The sequence below is a fragment of the Gopherus flavomarginatus genome, chromosome 19 (genome assembly GCF_025201925.1).
Source record: "Gopherus flavomarginatus isolate rGopFla2 chromosome 19, rGopFla2.mat.asm, whole genome shotgun sequence".
Classification (NCBI taxonomy): domain Eukaryota; kingdom Metazoa; phylum Chordata; order Testudines; family Testudinidae; genus Gopherus; species Gopherus flavomarginatus.
In genome coordinates this window covers 6,081,751-6,101,046 of record NC_066635.1, presented here as the reverse complement: position 1 = coordinate 6,101,046, position 19,296 = coordinate 6,081,751, and the positions used below count along the sequence as shown (strand labels likewise).

Genomic DNA, 19,296 nt, shown 5'->3' with positions numbered 1-19,296 from the left:
CTGCTCTCTAACTAATGATCCCCTCCTCAGCCTAAACAGCTGATCAGATAATTGTGACCTTAGGTCCCACATACTGAAGACACTCAAAACTAGGAGCGAAGTCATAGCAAAAAGCTAAATGCATGCTCTACCTGTGCTGAAATTGGTGTCTTTCACCCTTTTCTCGTGTCTGAGATGATCATCTGGAAAGGTGACACCTGCTTTACACCTTACCAAGGAATGCTGAAGCAGCAGGCAATAGAGAAAAGCTCATGAACCCAGGAAACAAGAATTAAGATCCTGACCTTATGCTTTAAATAGAGTAAGTTCCTATTTATCCCATTTAGGTTAAGTATCCCTTCCAACATGATATCCATGTTACCATAGGGGCATTTCACAGGCCATGGCAAGCTTGCCCCTGGACTAAGAAATGCCTGATGCAGGACCAGGCATCAAATAGAAGGGAAGGTAGATCCAATCCAGTGCCATGTGTTATTTGCTGTGAGTCAGGTTTGTCTATCCAAAGAGATTTACTGGCATTACTATACCAGTACACTTGCTTGGAATAAGTGTCCTTTTATGGAGTAGCTTGTTTCCTCCAAAGTATAACTATAGCAATACTGGTAAATTCACCCATGTAGACAAGACCTCTGTATGTGACTTGATTCAACTGCCATGACAGTACCTTATTCATTTTGGTTATATAAGGCAGTTCACTAATGTACAGCTTGTTCCTAAAGCACCTAGCACAGGGGTTCTCAAACTGGGGGGTCAGGACCCCTCAGAGCATCATGAGAGTATATGGGGGAGGGGGATCACGAGCTGTCAGCCTCCATCTGAAACCCCACATTGCATCCAGCATTTATAATGATGTTAAATATATTTTTAAAGTGTTTTTAATTTAGAAGGGGGGAGGGTAGCACTCCGAGGTTTGCTATGTGAAAGGGGACACAATGGTAATACAAGTCAGTAACAGCAGAAGTGGAGGCAAAAGCAGGATTTATTTGGGGATTGGTCCTGCTTTGAGCAGAGGGTTAGACTAGATGACCTCCTGAGGTCCCTTCCAACCCTGATATTCTATGATTGCACAGTCAGTTTTCCCACTGAGTCTTGGCTGAGACCTTGGTTTAGTTAATTAAACTGTGTAAAATGAGAGTATTGCCGATAAGTCACTTGGATCCTCCTGCAAGAGAGCTGAAAAGCCAAGCATTCACTTCTAGCCTTTCCTCTCAGCTGTATTCTTTGCCTCTCCATAAGTTTAGGCTCAGAATGACTAGCAGCAGAAGATAGTTTCTGGTGTTTGACTTGGCAGCCTGACCAGAGAAGTTCCTCCTTTTATAAACCTTCCAACGTTACTGTTGTCTTCATGAGAGCATGCTGTCTAGTGTAGCACATATCAATGCTATACTGAACAGACCACTGCTAGAATGCAAGCCCTGGGAGGACAGCACCATCTGGAGAGTAAAAGCCTTCAAAAAATGAAGATTTTAGTAAAATGAGGGAAAGGCTGTGTGGATAGAAGTCGCTTGTTGTATTATATGTCAGAGGTTAGAACTAGGTGGGTCTACCTGTCTGCCACTAATTGTGGTGAACGTTACAATGGTCTGGGGGTACTAGCCATTTTCAGTAGCCTGGTCTTTGCTAGTTTTACAAAGAAGCTGCTCAAGGGATTTGCAAGGCCAAGCTTTGTGCTGGGGAAGCCTGATGCAGCTACAGAATGAAATATTACAAAGCAATTGGAAAATTTCTCTTAAATTTAGCTGGAGCGTATCTTGTTGCAACAGTCGGCCAAGTCCATTTGCCTCTCCTCTAGAGGGTGGTGATTGATCTACTCAAGAAGCTCCCAAAATTTCTCCAGAAGTGACCTTCAGGATTTCCCAGAGACTAAATCTGACTAAAGAGGAGCTCAAGAAGTTATGAAGTATCAGCTTCTGCATATGTTACTATGTTCCCTTAGTGGAAGGATGGATTGATTTTGTTTTTGTGAATATCAAGTAGGCAAATGGCAGCATAACTGAGTGTTGCAGTATGGGTGAGACCTGAAAGTGTAATCTTTGAAATACTGTTGCCCATTCTCATATTTGAGCATTTCCAGCTTTAGAAAGCCAGAAGTCACATTGGACAGTTCCACAATGAGTACCCTGAAAAAAAAAATAGGAGGCTGTTTTATTGATGAGTAGAATTCCAATTGAGAGCAGATACACTAATACAGAGTAACTTTGATCAAAGCTCGTGCTTTGCATCTTGAGTCTTTTAAAGTGACATGATGCCTTAATAAATTAAGGAAACTGTGATTCTTCTTCCCTATCCGCTCTTCACTTCATGCTCTTTGCAAACTCCTCTCCCTTCTTGATAGAAGCTTTCAGCTCAGCCATGGCCTCGGCTATCATCTTTTCTTCATACGGAGAGATCTTGCCAATACCTAGATTCTTCTCAATTCCATTTTTCTGACAGGGAAGAAGGGTTTTAGGGTTACACAATCACTGCATTCTTTAGCAAGGAATAGCTTTCATACCTGTGTCTAGTTAGAGGGTTAAACTTGGGTTTAAAAAACAAAAACTTCCCCATCTTCTCCTCAGGGCTCTACAATTGGTATATCTGTGGGAGAGTCTCAAAAGCAGTTCAAACATAGCTACTATATTTCAATGATTTTCCTACCCCTTAGTCAGGATGGGGGAAGAGTGTGTCCTGTGTAATTTTAGGACTGACTCATTCCTAGAAGAGGAGCTCAGCGATCAGCTCCTTTGGTGCTTTCACCTCTTCCCCTCAAGTGTGTTGTTGTTTTCCTAAAGCCACACACTAGTCCAAGGACATGAAATTTACTCTGGAGGAAGAAGACCATCATACATTTTCATCAGTGACTTCCAATGAATTTTCAAGTCTATTTCAAAGTTACCCTTCTAGCTTTCTAGAGCTCAGAGTTTAGAGACTACCATCCTGTATTTGACCTCCCAGCCCACTTATTTCAATGCAGCCTTTGCTTCTGTCTACTCAGAGCAAGTATACCCTAACACTGTCAGCAAGTAATTCCTTCCGTCAAGGACTGAAGCTCACCTTTGTTTTTGTTGCCTCAAAGCTTCTCTTTACATAGTCCACATAAAATAAATTGCACTACTGTGTTTTAACGACACTACAAAACTCTTACATCACTTCCAAAGGCCACAGCACAATTCTTAACCCAACATCTGTACTGGCCATCAAACTGCAATTCCCAGACACCAGAAGAAGTTTGAAAGCCTCAGTGTGACTTCCACACACACAAGTCAATGTATAAAGGATTTATTTCAGTAGATTAAGTGAAGGTGACCAAACAAGTGGGCTTTTATGGATGTTTTGAAAGCTCTTCATAAATGGAGACACTACAACCTCCTATTTAGAGTGACTAGGAACCAAAAGTTCAGGCTGAGACACTGATTTAAAGTAGAGGACCTGGTTACCCAGTCAATTCAAACGCAGAACTAAGGACAGGAAGCAACTGATACATGAAGTTTGCATTTGCCTGAGTAAATAAGTTACTAAAATAGCCAAGCCCTTGTCATATTTAGTTATGTTGAAACACCAGGAGTGCAAAAGCTATTGCAGATTTGTTTAAAATATTCCATAGTCCTTGGCATTTTTAATAAGAAATTAAAATAGCTTCATGAGTTAGGCCACTGCCTGTTCCAAATAAACATTAGAATATGATTATTAGAAGCCTGAACCAAGTATCCAAAGTGTTAAAATGCATTCTGTGCAAGTGTTGCATTAGCCAAGCAAGCTAATTTTGCAACATCCTTCCTGCTTAATAGAGTACAATTTATTACATTAAACATGCCAGTTAAAAAGCATCACCATTTAAGATACATACCCCAAGTAGCAAAGGTGTGGAGAAGTATGGGCACTCTGTTTCTTCCGATCTAACAAAGGAACATTCAATAACCCCTTCCTTTCCATTCATTGCATCCAGGACAGAAAAGACAAACCTGGCACCAGCATATGCCATAGACAAGGTGGCAGACCCTGTGCAAACAGGAGTCAGAACAAAAATATTAGAGATCCTAGTGCTCTGGACTTATACACTTGTTATTTAAACTTTATGCCCAATTGAGAAGTTAGTACTAGTGTAGGAAGGAAATTGGTTTACAGTCTCTGCCATTTGAACAACAGTGGCACTTTTTGCACTAGGTGGCTGCCACAATATCTTCTGAGCTTATGATTACACATTTTAAATACTTCAGAAGCATCAGAACCTGTCGCCAACACACCAAGGGCATCTTTTCTTTTAAAGAGGTTACATTGGAGGGAGGGAGGTAGGGGTGTTGCCTTTTAATGCACGATATATCAAAAGGAGCAGAATAATTTTTCCTTTGTGAAGTTGCTCTGCTTGTTTTTTCACATTTGCACTAGCTGGTCCTTACTTCCCCCTGTGCTGCAATGAGATAAGCAAGTTTTTTTTTAAAAATAGAAATTGAAGAGCTGTATAGTAGAAGGGAGCAGTAAAAGACAGGAGTTGTGCTTAACTGTTCATATTTAACAGTGCACTGGTCAAGTCCAAAGGATGTCATAGCACAAGATCAAAAGCCCTGAACCTAACACCAAACAATAACTTTTGGCCACTAGCATGCCATTTTAGTGGTATGTGTTTGACGAGTTTAATTTGCTGGTGAAGAGAGTTCTTGAACAATAGTAGATTCCATATAGTAGGTTACTTTTTAATCCTACCTTAAAGACTGAATTGCTTCTAAATATGCCATTGGCACCACTAACCCATTTGCAAAGTTTTGTAACAAACACCTATACATTACATTGCCCTGTAGTTTCCAGTTTATTCTGGAATATAAGAGTACTGCCCATACTCAGAACTAGTCAAACAATTAAGATTCAGAACCGTTTCCAAGAACCAACCTGCTCCTGCTTTAGCTTTCACAACTTCAGTACCAGCCTCCTGAATTCTCCCTGTAAGTGTTTCCAATTGATCCTGAGGGAACTCCACTTTTGGTGTACACTAAAATGGAAAGGTATCAGTTATCAGGAAATCTCAACATCCTCTTTATGATCATTATAATGCTTTAGAGGCCTAAATACCCACACAGTATTTTTATAGCAATTTTTATCAGAGCACAGTCAAAATGCTTTAAAAATGTTAATATGCAACATCCAAAGCAGGCAGACAAGTATCCCCATTTCAGACATAGGCAGAGCCATTATGCAGCCTGATCCAGTTGCCATCAGTGCCAGAGAAGCTCTCACCGATTATAAATAGAGCTAGATCGCACCAAGTGATTCGCCCAAGATCAAACTGCTGCTTAATGGTAGAACTAGGCAGAGAACCCAGCAGACCCATCTTGCAGCCCCTTTCACCAGACTCCCTCCCTCTGAGTAATGGGCACAGTAGGCTTTTGACTTCTCAAAGCTATACGCTAATTGTTTCCACACCTCTAGCATAGGGGATTACATCAAGGAAAGGTCTCTGGATACATAATGCTGAAAACCTTGTCTGCTGCTGGTGTTTACAAGAATTCTGAACACTTAAAGTCCTCTGTTCTATTACAGTCATCATCCACACCAACTGTTGACACGTGCTCCTCGCACTGCTAAAATCTTTACCAGTCATTCTGGCCACCCACCCCTTTACTACATCGAACTCCAGATCCCTGACCTTCCCTTCCTAACTATATAATCACGCTCCTCACTTACACCTGAGCATAATTCTTCCCATTCCCAGCCCTCTCTCCTTACTGTTCCCATCATGTCTTTTTACCACTCATCTATCATGCATTTCCTATCCTTTCAACAACCCACTTCCAGGATTCCTTCCTTCCCTTTTCTCAAAGACTTGTGTTTCAGGCAAAGGACTGAGAGTCAGATGTGGGTTTCTACTCATTTCTGCCTGAAGACTCTCCATACAACCCTAGGCCACTCATTTCATCTCTGTGCTTCAGTTACTGACATTTCTCAGAGGTGGATGCAGCTTAATTCATTTACTGTTGTGAAGTATACACATAATCTAGTGAACGTCACAGAAATACAAATACTAATTATCTCTCCCAGCTCTCTTCCCTAAGCAGATGTGTCATGGTCTTGTCTATCAGACTAAAAGCTCCTTGAGGAAAAGGGTCTACTCTCAAATGCCACAAGTTTATGGTGCTTTAAAAGTCAGAGGAATTTAGGTTTAGGACTTTGGAAGTGTGCAGAATGAATTTCCAATCGTACAACACAGTCCCTTGTGAACGAGCACACACAGACAGCTGGAAAGAGATATCAGCAACAGCATTTCAGATTAACACTAATGCAATACTGAATGGGAGCAGGGAAGTCAGAACACATCCATACATTGGGTATTTATTGTAACATACCTGAGAGATCAGAGGGATGATAGTCTTCCCTGCATGGCCACCAATAACGGGAACATTTACTCGAGCTGGATCTAAGCCCTGCAGGAAAACTCATGGCTTTAGCAATTATTTTTAAAAGCATCTAGGCAAGAAAACCAGTATGCCTTTAGAAACATTGTGCCCTGGACATTTAATCAGACTTCTGCAATGTAATGCTACATGGTGCAGAATAATGGAAACAGTTTGAAGTCTAGTCACATTCTGAAGAATGAATTAAAACCACATCATAGAAATCTGCTTGTTATCCCAGTGACCTTACTCTCACTAGGCTTTTATAAATGAACTGAAATGCCAGCACTACAAACTCCACCTGGCATACGAAAGTCAAGCTGTTCTTCTACGAGACAACAACATCCTGCAACAAGTCTGTTGCTCGGTGGGGCATGTTAGAAACCAGCTCACCCTTCCACAGTTGCATTGGACTCTTGCAGTAGCAGGAGTAAAAATGCCAGTCAGTAAGGTAAACATGTGGCTCAGACTCTCAAGGTGCAGCTATGAAATTCTCTTCTGAATACAACTGCACCATGAAAGACAGAGACCCTGTCTTCGGACTATCCAAAGTCTGGAAATATCAAATCATATCCCCCTATCCTCCAGTTCTTCAGGAATCCGAGACCACTCATGATTTATGACAAAGAGCATTGCTAACATCAATGATAAAGGTTCACAGTGACAAATCCATTGAAGCAGGAAGATTACAACCTACCTTAAGTTCAGCCACAAAAGTATTTGCTCTGACAATGTCCAGTGTGGTAACACCAAAGATTCTGTTGGGATTATAAACCCCATGCTTCTTAAAAATTTCAGAGGTTATTGGGATGGTAGAATTTACCTATAATTGAGAAGCAGGTAGGCATGCATTACCATTCTAATACTTTAATAGCTATTTATCAAGTTAACAGGTTTACAAACCCTTACCATGTAAATATCATAAACAAAACAATCATTACAAAACTGAGCTTTAGTTTAGAGAAAATCATAATATAATCAGATCTCACTAACAGGATACACAGTGAACCTCTTTACAATACCTCTGATGTCATTTTTACTGTACTATTGCAAATTTTAATACAAAAGCAAGCTGCCGGTAGTGCTCAAATACCTCCGTACACACTAGTGTGCAGTTTTCCTGTGTAAAATGCATTCAGCAAACAACAATTTATTCAAAATCTTTGTCAATAACTAAACTGAAGAGCAGAACTCAGACTGGCTGAAATACTTCATCAAGCCTGGATCAAGACATTCACTGGTTCATTCATGTTATGAAGGGCTGCATGTTAAAGAACCAAAGCCTCTAAAGCAGACTAATTTACTGGTAAACATATAAAACCTGTGTAGCTGTCTCTTGTGGGTGTACTCCATATTTATTTGTTCAGGACCTCTATACCATTTTATACCTATGGAACTGGTCATATTCACATGACTTAAACATGAACTTGGAAATCTAATTCTAGCCAATTTGTTTTCAGTCCCGACAAGATTGGAAAATATGTTAAAAGGATGGTACAAAATGAATTCTTGGCTTGTTAATACAATCAGTTAACTAACGTTGCTAGTCCCTTAGCTTCTCTCCACTATGTATCCAGAGTCTCCCAGACAATGTTTACCGGGTTAGCAATAATGCAGATCATGGCTTCTGGACAGTGCTTGGCACAAGCAGTCGTCAAATTCGCAACAATGGTAGCGTTGGTATTGAATAGGTCATCACGGGTCATACCTGGGAATCAACAATTTGAATATTATTCCAGAAGTTAACCAAGTTGCTCCCATTACAGTGGTCAGGAACGTGAGCATGCCCTACTCAAATCATACCACCAGGAGACATCAGTGCTGTGTCAGACCCCACCGAATTCCTGCTTACTTCCGCTGGCTAGAGACTCTCCACTTCCGAGAAGGCAATTCACGTCCTCCAAGGCTAATGTCAAGGTTATCCCTTACACCCAGCTTAAACTAGTAAGAGACTTAGGCCTGCTATACACTGAAAAGTTAGGTCAACATAGCCACACTGGTCAAGGGTGTGAAATGTCCACAATCCTGACCGCTGTAGCTATGCCAACCTAACTTCCGGCATAGATGTCTTGGAGAGATGGTGTTCCTACAGCAATGGAAAGTCCATTCAACTGGTGCAGGTTGTGTCTACACGACAGGGTTATGTCAGCATAGCTATGACAATGTAGTTCTGCTGGTAGTCTCCACAGCGTAGACATTCAAAACTTCTCACTCCTGAAATATGCTTGATTACCTACTGGCCTTGGGAGCAGGTGCCACAGGTGATACTGACAGCAGCCTAATGTATTACTATCACATCAGTCTGGAGAAATACTAGTCAGGGCACTCATTCAAAGAAGAGTGCACAATGTAGGGGCAGGTGCACAGTTTTTACCCCCATTGTATGTATCTGGGTACTTAAAAGTCCCTTATCACTGTAGTATGTTGTCATTAAGAGTTAAATATGGATACTCTGCTCTTTGTATGGGTGCCACAGCCCTCTTTGTGAAGGCCAAAAGTATAACTAGGTTAAAAAATAGAATTAGTACGTTTTCCAGGAAGACAGCCATTATTAGCCAAGATGGTAACAGAATGAAACCCTATGCTCCGGATGCCCCATATCCTCTGACTGCCAGAAGCTAGGACTGGACAAGAGGGGATGGATCACTTAAATTGCCCCATTCTTTTCATTCCCTCCAAAGCATTTGGCACTGGCCACTGTCAGAAGAAAGGATAATTGGCTACATGGACCACTGATCTGACCCAGTATGGCCATTCTTATGTTCTTCCACACTACTTGTTACGTTCCTAACACAACAGTTTAAGAACAAGATTTAGAGTCAAGAAGTCTGGGTTTATACAGCAGAACTGTGAACAGACTCCCTGTATGACTTTAGAAACAAACAAAACAGACCACACCCACAACCCCAAACACCAACAAAGAAAAGTCAATTTCCACTCATTTGTAAAATTCAGGTAATACATCACAAGGGTTTTGGGAACTTCAGAAGATCTGAGAACTGTACAAATATTAATGAAGGGACAGTACTATAAAAGTGCCAGTACTACATTACATTAATTTTTATGCTTTCAAGACTGGTCTCTAGTCCCAGTTACCAGCAGGATACAACGAAGTTTTGTTCCTGGAATGTCCATCAGTACTATTTCAGCATGAAGCCTTTATGGGCTTTTCTATAATGCTCATAACTCTAGCATGAGTGCCTCATATATTCAATAATTCATTAAATACTTGTCTACCTTGCAGGTGTGTACCTTCCTTTTACAGATGAGGAACTTGGAAACAGATTGCCTAATGTCTCACAGGAATTTTATGGCACAGCCAGAAACAGACCCCAAATGTCAGAGTCCATCCAGTGCTCTAAGCCCAAGATGATCTTCTAAGAGACTTGAAGAAGTAATGGTGTAGCATTTCAGGCCTTACCACAATAATCCAAACATTTTAGAGTGCTACGTTCAATAAAATTAAGACCTACCTGGTTTTCTAGGGACTCCTGCAGGAATAACTACAACTTCACAGCCCTTCAAACAGTCTGGCAACTGCTCAGACCCAATAAAACCTGCAATGGAAGATCCAGGTAACTATACCTTTCACTGTTCCAGTGAAAGATTAAACTGTCCAAATCAAATTTAGTAGCGTATGAAACTGTATGTTTAAGGATATCCATGTTAATTTTTAATATAGCCTTCACCTTCAATATTAATTTCATCCTTAGAATGAGAATGGCTGAATTTTACTAGAGGGACTCAATCTAATATGCAAATACCTCTGTCCTCAGAAGAAATGTTTGCAATTATATTCCATGAATCAAAACAAATCCCTATGCCTCCCACCAAGCAGTAAGCAAAACTTTCTCCTTTGATAACAACAAACTCTATAAATGAAATGGAAACCAGAAGAGTAAATATATTGTAAAAGCGAAAGTTTAGATAGAATTTTTCTTTGAGAGTACCTGTATCAAGCCACACCGTTGGGAGATGCATTCTAGGAGTATAGATTCAGACAGGCTCTCTCAAAGAGCTACACTACGGTAACTGTATTTTCTTACAAAGTTCTGAGTTTATCAACACAAGAAAATACAGCTGCTAGCTAAAGTCTAAAGTTTCTCAAATTTTTACTGAATTTATTCTGGTAGCCAGTGTGAACTTTCACACTAATCAGAAACAGTTATTCAGTGGACTAAAAATAATAAAAAAAAAAAAAAAATGAAAAAGTAGGTACAGATGTTCTGACCATCTTAGCAGCAGCTGATCTATTTAAATCTTGTTCTGAGAAGTTATTTGGAGAAATAAGCTATTTCCAGTTTCAGATTCAAGTTAACAGGAATCTAATTATTTATAAAAGACAAGTAGTTCCCCACATTATATATATATATCCCCTACACAACACATAGTAAGAATCATTTCAATCTAGGACCTCTGTGTGCACAGTAATATGCCTCAGATAATTAATAATGACTTACAATACCTTTGACATTGGCTCTTGTCTCAATGTGGCTGAGGTCAGCTGCAACGCCAGGGGTGTGAGCAATATCATACAGGCTGAGGTTGCTCACTAAGGGGCTATTCTTCAGTAGAAGGGAAAGAGGTTGGCCAATCCCTCCAGAGGCACCTAGCACTGCCACTTTAGCATTGCTCTGAGGAGAAAAGAAAGGACACAGATGTTTTTTAGTAGTTACTCAGTAATGGCTTTGGAGCCTTCATCACACTTAGTTTGCTTCTGATTTTTGAAGAGCTCTATTTGTCTCAGCTGAGCTTTGTTTTTAAACCAGACAGCGGGCAAAATGGATTCAAAACTAAACTCTTATGGAAAATGTAATTTCTTAAAGGGAGTATCAGTAGCAAGTCTTTGGAGAGATTAGACAGACATTTAAAAGATGCATGCTTCTTCAAAGCTGGATTCTTTTCAGTAAGGAAAGGTACTCAAATAAACCATTGTCCCTCAATTTGGAAATTTCTGCCCCCCCCCCAATGAAAAATGCCATCCAGAACTCTGCTAGGAGTAGGGCCCTATCAAATTCGTGGCCATGAAAAACACATCATGGACTGTGAAATCCGGTCTTTTGTGTGCTTTTACCCTGTACTGTACAAATTTGATGGGAGAAGACCAATCTCTCTCAAACTGGGGCCCTGATCCAAAAGAAAGTTGCAGGGGGGTTACAAAGTTATTGAAGGAGGGTCACAGTATTACTTCTGCACTGCCTTCACAGCTGGGTGGCTGGAGAGCAGCGGCTGTTGGCCAGGCACCCAGCTCTGAAGGCAGCACTCTGCCAGAAGCAGAGTGGAAGGGTGGCGATACCATACCAAGCCACTCTTACTTCTGTGCTGCTGCTGATGGCCATTGCTCTGCCTTCAGAGCTGGGTTCCCAGCCAGCAGCCGCCACTCTCCAGCTGCCCAGCTCTGAAGGCAGTGCTGCTGCCAGCAACAGTGCAGAAGTAGAGAAGCAGTACTGCAACTCCCCCTACAATAACCTTGTGACTCACACACAGAGCTCCTTTTTGGGTCAGGACCCCTACAATCACAACACCGTGAAATTTCACATTTAAATACCTAAAATCATGACATTCATGATTTTTAAAGTCTCACGGCTTTGAAATTGACCAAATGGACCATGAATTTTGTAGGGCTCTAGCTATGAGCCGACCTTCTGGTTTATTAGGGATACACAATTCCGTGGCTATTCCAGTTTTAGCTGCCAATATAAGAAGAAAGAATCTGCTTTCCTCCTAAGCTAGCTGAGTGAGCGACCATGCTGCAGGCTGTTCCAGCTACTTATTGGATTAGCAGCTGATGAGTTGTACCTTGAGCTGCTGCATCTCCATTGCATTACCAGTTCCAGTGTTAGCAGCACTTGGGCTGCAACTCCCCCTCCATAACAGGGTCAGACAGCTCTAGCTTAAAGCACCATGATCAAGCTAGATGCGTTTGTGGACAGGAGTTGCGTTAGGGGAAAATCTTGAGTTATACTTCAAACAATCCAGTGAAGAAAAATCCTGAGATGTGGCAGCTAAATTCCTGTGTTCTCAAATAAGCTTTGCATCACTTTTGCCACTGGAGTGGCAGGAACCACTTAACTGCAGCGTTAAAATGGTATAGTCCAGTGAATCATTATGAAGTCTCTATCCTCTACAATAGATTGCTAGCTGATGAAACCCAAGTCACGTAACTAAACTGCCATCTGACAGCACTAGATCAGGATGAAGACATACTGAGAAAGCAGCGAGAGAGAACACCCATACTGCCTTGCTGTACCGTCTTCTGTGACTAGAGGACTTTTACTATGCCTGATTGACAATTTTGAGCCTTTAACAAGCAGTACATTAACACACAAAGGTATGCTCCTAACCAGCAATCAGGTTGCACGGGTTAGCATAAAAGCTGAGTGCAAGTCTTTGGATAGATTTCTTGAATGAGTGTGCTTAGCACTACTGCTTCAAAACGGAAATCTGAATTATACAGAAGATTCTAATTTTAGCAGTTAGCTTTTGCCATGCAGAACTCTTGGCTCCTGATTAAGAAGTCTATCCACTTAGATTGCAGAGAGTGAATATTCATTAATACTTATTGTTTAGACTAGGTTACCTGCTGCATTTTTCAGAGGTAGTTTCTGACTCATATAAGGGTTGCCAAAAATGAAGTTTTGCATTCTCACCTCTGCACTGCTTCATGTGCATATTTTTAGAAGGAAGATTAAATGTAGTTGAAGTTTAATAGCAATATAACTATCAGTAAATAAACTTTCTTCTAAGGTACATGGGAATCACTGCTCCTTTAAAATGAATGTACTGATTCAGTACATAAATCATATAGCTTTAATGACTAATGTTTAAAACTGGGATTTTCAAATGGGCCTAAAGGAGTTGGGATCCCAAATTCCATTAAGAATCAATGGGAACTGGGCACCTAAACTCTTCAGTCCCTTTGAAAAATCTGTTTAAGTGGTTCTATCTTTAAAGGGAGAAGACTATATCACTGTGACAAAAGAGTAATTAGACTATTTTTCCAAAAGTGTATTCACTTTAGCAATAATCCAACCTGCTTGTTACTGAAGTAAAATTTTGCATAAATGCTCTCTCCCACAAAGATCAAAATCTAGTAGTGGTCATAGGCAGTGCACTGCTATGAAGTGACCAATGAACCTCAAGTCTATTATTTGAAATCACACTTAGGGGAAGAAGTCTTCTAAATCTCTTAAATGACTTGAAGTCATGAGAAAACAGATAGGCAGTGAGTTGATTTCTAAGTATGATATTTGAATGTTTCTGTTATTAACCCCCCTTTACACAATCACCTTTATATTCTCTTGCAATTATGACACAGTCCTCTTAAATGAGCACTTTACCATTGAGAAATTATTTACTTAAGATAGAAAGCAATTGGACTCTGGTATGGGGGGGGAAGGCTGGAGTTCTATTTAAACCAATTTATTCATGTAATCTGCAGCCTCCACCCCTAATTCTCATCACTATTTTGAAACAATTAGATGCTTATGTTCAGGAAAGGATAGAAGTAATCAATACCAATCTCTCTCTCAACTCCATTAAATGTTGTCATTAGTCAGTCGCCACACACTTGCTGATTACCAGCTACATCTGACCAATGAGAGTTGACTTCCCTCCTGATCAGAAGTGAATAACCAAAGGGAGAGAGCACAATGGCACATTTGTTTTGTGGCCTAGTGTCACAAAAATTAATACCTTCAACTATTTATGTTGCTGGACACCTAAAGATGCCCAATATGCCCCATCTTTCACTCCAGTATTTCAGGGTTTCTGACCCACTTCTAATCTGCTCTGTTGTTTGTAGTAACTATTTAACATGAGATCCAACTTGAATAAATTAATACTTGGTTGCAGTGTTGTTGAAGCCATGCTGGTCCCAGAATATTAGAAAGACAAGGTGAGTGCCGTAATATCTTTCATTGGAGCAACTTCTGTTGGTGAAAGAGAAGCTTTCAAGCCATACAGAGCTTTATTGCACCACAGTTGGTCCAATAAAAGGTATTAACTCATCAACCTTGTTTCTCAAGTTAATACTTTCATTTAAACATAAGTACTAAATTTAACAAGCAGAGTAACACTGTAACTGTCTACATATGCCATTAGCCGAGTAGAGTTATATTGAAAAGACTCCATTTTAACAGATCTGATTTATCTCCGGGGAGACAGGCAGGACAGTACACACTTGAGATAGGTTCAACATATGACAAGAATGGGGGAAAAGCAACAAGTAAAGAAAGCATGGGAAGGACAGCAGAAACAGATGAGCAGGACCAAAGGGATGATGGAAAGTGTCGAGAGACATTTAAAGAGAAAAAGCCTGATGTCTAAAACCTACAGACTCACACCAAGGGGGCCACAAGGCGTGGGGAAGAATCGCTGGCACTTGCGACCCCGCCTAAAGTGGGAGAAGGGTGGAGAAGCAGTGATGCATCTGGAGGCAGCGCGGCCCCGCCGTCAGGGCTCGGATGTGTTGTGTGACCTTGGGGAAGTCACCCCCCGGGCTGCGCCTCGATTTCCCCATCTGGAGAGGGCTGGGGGCTGCCTCCAGCCAGCGCTCGCCGGGGCCCAGGTGGGGCTGCCTGGCCGAGGAGGGAGACCAGCTGCGCCCCCCGGGGAACCCTCCTTCCCCCCAACAGTCGGGTCCGGGGAGGGTTCCAGAGACTCCCCGTGCGCACAGCAAAGCGCGGCCCGCCCGCAGCGCCAGGCCCCGCTCCCTTCCCCGGCCAGAGCCGGGCCGGCGCCAGGCCCCGCTCCCCTGCGCGGCCAGAGCCGGGGAGGGGAGCGCGGCGCGGGGCAGGGCAGGGCAGGCCTCGGGCCCCGCCCGGCCGGTACCTGCGCCGAGGTGGCGATCCCCCTGCGGAGCGCGGCGGCGGCGGGGCCGCTGAGGCGGGCGAGCAGCATGACGGGCCCCGGACGGTGACTCCAACGACCTCCACCACAGAGAGCGCGCAGCCAGCAACGCGAGAGAGCCGGCCCGAAGCACCGCGAGATTTCCCGCTCCGCCGCGCGCCACCCCGCTCAAGGCGCGCCCGGGCCGAGAATACGCCCGACAAAGGATCGCGAGAGCTGGGCAAGGGGTGGTCCCAACTGACGTCAGCCTTGGTTACGGCCGGGCGTCGCTGCGTAGCAACCAGGAGGTGAGACGGGAACGGGAGTGGGCCCAGGGCTTGGAAGGCCCCTCGCTGAGCTAGCGCGATCTTGACCGTTATAACGGGTATCACAGGGGCACAGCTTCAGGTGCCACAGGTGCCATGGCAACAGACCTCCATGGGTGCCGTGGCAACAAATGTCATGGGTGACGTGGCAACTGATGCCACAGGTGTCATGGTGATAAATCTCCATGGGTGCCATGGCAACAGATGCCACGGGTGTGATAGGTGCCATGGCAACTGATGCCATAGCAACAGACACCCTGAGTACCACGGCTACAGACTCCATGGCAGTGGCATTGAACGGAGTAGGAGAACCTGTGCAGGCTGCGAAGGTGACGTTTCATGTGGAGTTCTGGAGCCCCGGCCTTTGTCTGGATCACTTACAGCTGGGGGCATATTGTTTTATTTTGTATTTACTGAAATTTGTTGTCTTTTTTTTTTTTTACAAAATATAGAGAGAAACTCCAAGGGGATGAAGGGCGGGGAAGGTTTGTTCTGGTCAGAGGAAGATCTCAGGCTTTTCAGTCTCCCATTGCCTGCAGGAGTGGTGTCTATCTATTCTGTTTCCTAACAACACGGATACTTGGGGAACACGTTTCTAAGTTACTGAGAAATAAATTATTAATGACCAGACAGTATTTGGTCCTGCCATGAAGGCAGGGGACTGGACTCGATGACCTCTCGAGGTCCCTTCCAGTCCTATGAGATAAGAATATCTCCATGGCCCCAAACCTGTGAAATGCCGAGCTCCTACATCTGCCAGTGGAGTCAGCCTCAGCACCACTCAAGATCAGTCCCTAAATATAGAAATACTGAACATGGATTTTTTTTCTCCAAGAAAACAATTTTAAGAAATGTAAGTCCTGATTTTAGGCAATAGGATCTCTCCGTGTTCATTTCAGATCTGAGTGATGTGCACAGGTGTGGATGCTCTGTAGATCATATTCCGTTTTTATATTTCACTATTTAAATTAGATTTTTTTAGATTGCATTCTAACCTCTATATTTTAAAAAGTCTGATCTTGCAGTTCTCGTGGAGCAAATATCCCTTATGAAGGCAAGGATTTAAGGACTCAAGCTTGGGCTCAAAGCGATTGTTTTTATTCACAGATGAGCTGGAATGGATAAAAAGTAAATTCTTCTCATTAGCTTGGTTACTTTACAAGAACTCACTTTTAAAGAATGTATTTACTTTAATTATTATTTCCATTCAGTAAAATGGCAGGGTTGGTTCTCTGTGAGCCCACAGAGCTTTACAACATCTTGAACCAGTCCACGAAGCTCTCCAGGTTAACTGAGCCTAACTATCTCTGTTTACTGGGTAAGCTAATGAGAGTGCTGATATGTATTTTTATTGTGCAATTTGTCATATTGGTCATTCTTTTGTTTAATTATTGGGGCTAGATCGTTGGAAAACTTTGTATGTGCTTTGGGAATGACCCAACTGCCATAAAAGTCAGTGAAAAGATGCCTATTAACAGTAATGGGAGTTGAATCAGGCCCTTTGTCCTTGTGTAAATGTCTGCACAAGATTCAGGACAACAGGGATAGGTCCCTCAGTCCTCCTTGAACCATTAGCGTGCATGTGATTGTATGGTGCCCAGAGATCTTTGTGGGCCACTGTGATTTTATGTCTAGCCGTTAGTATTTTACTTTGTAGCCGCATCTTTGATTAGAATGTGGGAGACCTGTTTCTCTTAGGCTGTGTCTTCACTGCAAAGAAAGATGTGTTTTACCTCGGGATAACTATATGGAGATTAGCATCTCAGTGTGAAAGCCTAGGTGAGACAAGACACAGGAGTTGACTTGTGTCTGTTAGGATTTCACATTGAGGTGGCTTTCACAGAACCCGTGTCTTAATGTAATAAATACACCTTTATTTGCAGTGCAGACATAGCCTGAGAAGAGGCAGAATGGTCTTGAGGACTGAGCATGTGACTGGAACCCAGGAAAAGGCTGAGTTCCACTGCTTGCTCTGCTGCTGTCCACTTAATCTCGCTGGACTAAATTTAGAAATGGTGTAAATGAAAGTGTTAATTGCATGCCTTTAGGCAGATGTAACCTACTTGCTGTGGGGGTGGAAGAAACGGGTATAACAGGAAAAGCAATTAACAGAAAAGCATAGGAAAGCTTAAGGTAAAGCAGAGACCTCCTGCTTTGTCACCAGTTTGTACTATTTGCTTTATCTGAACACACCACTCTCCAGTCCCACCCCCTCAGCATGTAAATTACACCATGTTAAACACCCTTAAGTCACCTTACCTGGGTGAAACTTACAACACCATTTATATCACCTCTGAACTGGCCATCAGTGTCTCAGTTTCCCCTCAGTGAAATGGAGATAATGGGCCAAATTCATCCCTGGCGTAAATCCATTCACTTACACCTGGGATGGATTTTGCCAGCTAATATTGCCTTCCTCACAGAGTTGTTGGGAGGCATAATTAGTTAATGTTTATACGGTGCTTTGAACATATGAAGTGCTAATTAATGTTAATGAGAGTTGTTATATTATTTTATAATAGGAACTCCTAATTCATTTAGGAATTTTTCATAGACATTGTTTTAATGTTGCTATATTATAAAAGTGGTCATGTAAAAATGGCACCTATGTACTCCACACACTTGCTCTCTGGGTGTATTCCATCATATCTAATACAATGACAAAATAAATTGTAACTATTATTTGGGTTAGCATAGCAGAGGAATAGAGTAATGAGAGAAATAGCTGGATTCTAGTCTGACTTTTGCATCATCAATAGAATTGTTTACTAAATTCCAGTTGCAGCATCAAATTCTGCCCTGTATTACATTTATGCAATCTCTGTGCAATGACTGCGGACTTTGGTCCTGCAGAATCTTTATTAGTGGTCGTGATGATATATGAGAAGGAAATAATACAGCTCGGTTTTCAGATCCCAGGTTAAATTCGTAAGGCTGACATCTTGAAAAAACATTGTTTTGCTTGCAAACTGAGACATTTAATCTGAAAGTCAATAGGCACAATAAACATGGAATCCCATGAAGAAATGTATACAATCTGTATTTCGGTGGTGGGTATCTAGTTGTAAGATTTATACAGCTCTTTGCAGTCAGAACTCCCATTGGCTTCATAAGGAGAAGAATTCTACCTTGAAGGCACTATGTAAACCATTCACAGGGTCGCCCGGAGGATTCAGGGGGCCTGGGGTCTTTGGCAGTGGGGGGCCCCCGCCGCCAAATTGCCACTGAAGACCCGGCACTTCGGCGGCAGGTCCCAGGGTGGAAGGACCCCCTGCCACCTAATTGCCGCCAAAGACCCAGAGCGGAAGAAGCTCTGGGGGCCCAGGCTCCGCGAGAGTTTTCCGGGGCCCCCGGAGCGAGTGAAGGACCCTGCTCTAGGAGCCCTGCAAAACTATAGTGGGGGCCTCTGCAGCGCCCGGGGCCCAGGGCAAATTGCCCCACTTGCCCCCCCGCTCTGAGCGGCCCTGACCATTCACACTATCTTCATTGTTATTTTCAGATGCCCGTACAAAGCGTGAGTACAATGAAAGCCATGTGATTACAGCAAGAAGAGTTAAACAGGTAAATTGTGGTTTCAAGTGGGTTTATCATTCATGTGTGCTGTCCATGACCTTCTGTTCTGGCTGGGGGGAAGGGCGGGGTGCATTAAGGGGGATATCACCTGGTCAGTATCACCAAAAGGGCTGCAGGGAGCTGACAGCAAGCTAAAGCTGCCCTCCTACAGAAAGTAGCAATGCAAACACCACTCAGGCTTCTCAGGGAGGTATCTTTCTCAGGCA

The 19,296-nt window shown here is 42.6% G+C and overlaps 2 protein-coding genes across 8 annotated transcripts in view; one reads left to right on the top strand and one right to left on the bottom strand.

The window, feature by feature from the left end:
* Positions 1–2,128: 2,128 nt before the first annotated feature.
* On the bottom strand, positions 2,129–15,800 carry MDH2 (malate dehydrogenase 2). Its single transcript, XM_050929682.1, is given in 11 exon segments — positions 2,129–2,426; positions 3,827–3,978; positions 4,864–4,963; positions 6,315–6,392; positions 7,060–7,185; positions 7,961–8,070; positions 9,836–9,919; positions 10,828–10,996; positions 15,195–15,359; positions 15,362–15,593; positions 15,796–15,800. Coding segments are annotated over 11 exon segments (1,353 nt in total). The 3' UTR covers positions 2,129–2,294.
* Positions 15,419–19,296, top strand: part of STYXL1 (serine/threonine/tyrosine interacting like 1) — a 20,794-nt gene continuing 16,916 nt past the window's right edge. For 3 of the 7 annotated variants that reach the window (XR_007770366.1, XR_007770367.1, XM_050929123.1), the window contains exons 1-3: positions 16,393–16,645; positions 16,729–16,835; positions 19,017–19,078. Coding sequence is in view for 5 of the 7 variants with exons in the window: in XM_050929123.1 (XP_050785080.1) it covers positions 16,635–16,645; positions 16,729–16,835; positions 19,017–19,078 (180 nt within the window). In the remaining 2 variants the exon portion in view is untranslated. The other 4 variants (XM_050929124.1, XM_050929126.1, XM_050929125.1 and 1 more) reach the window with 4 other exon arrangements.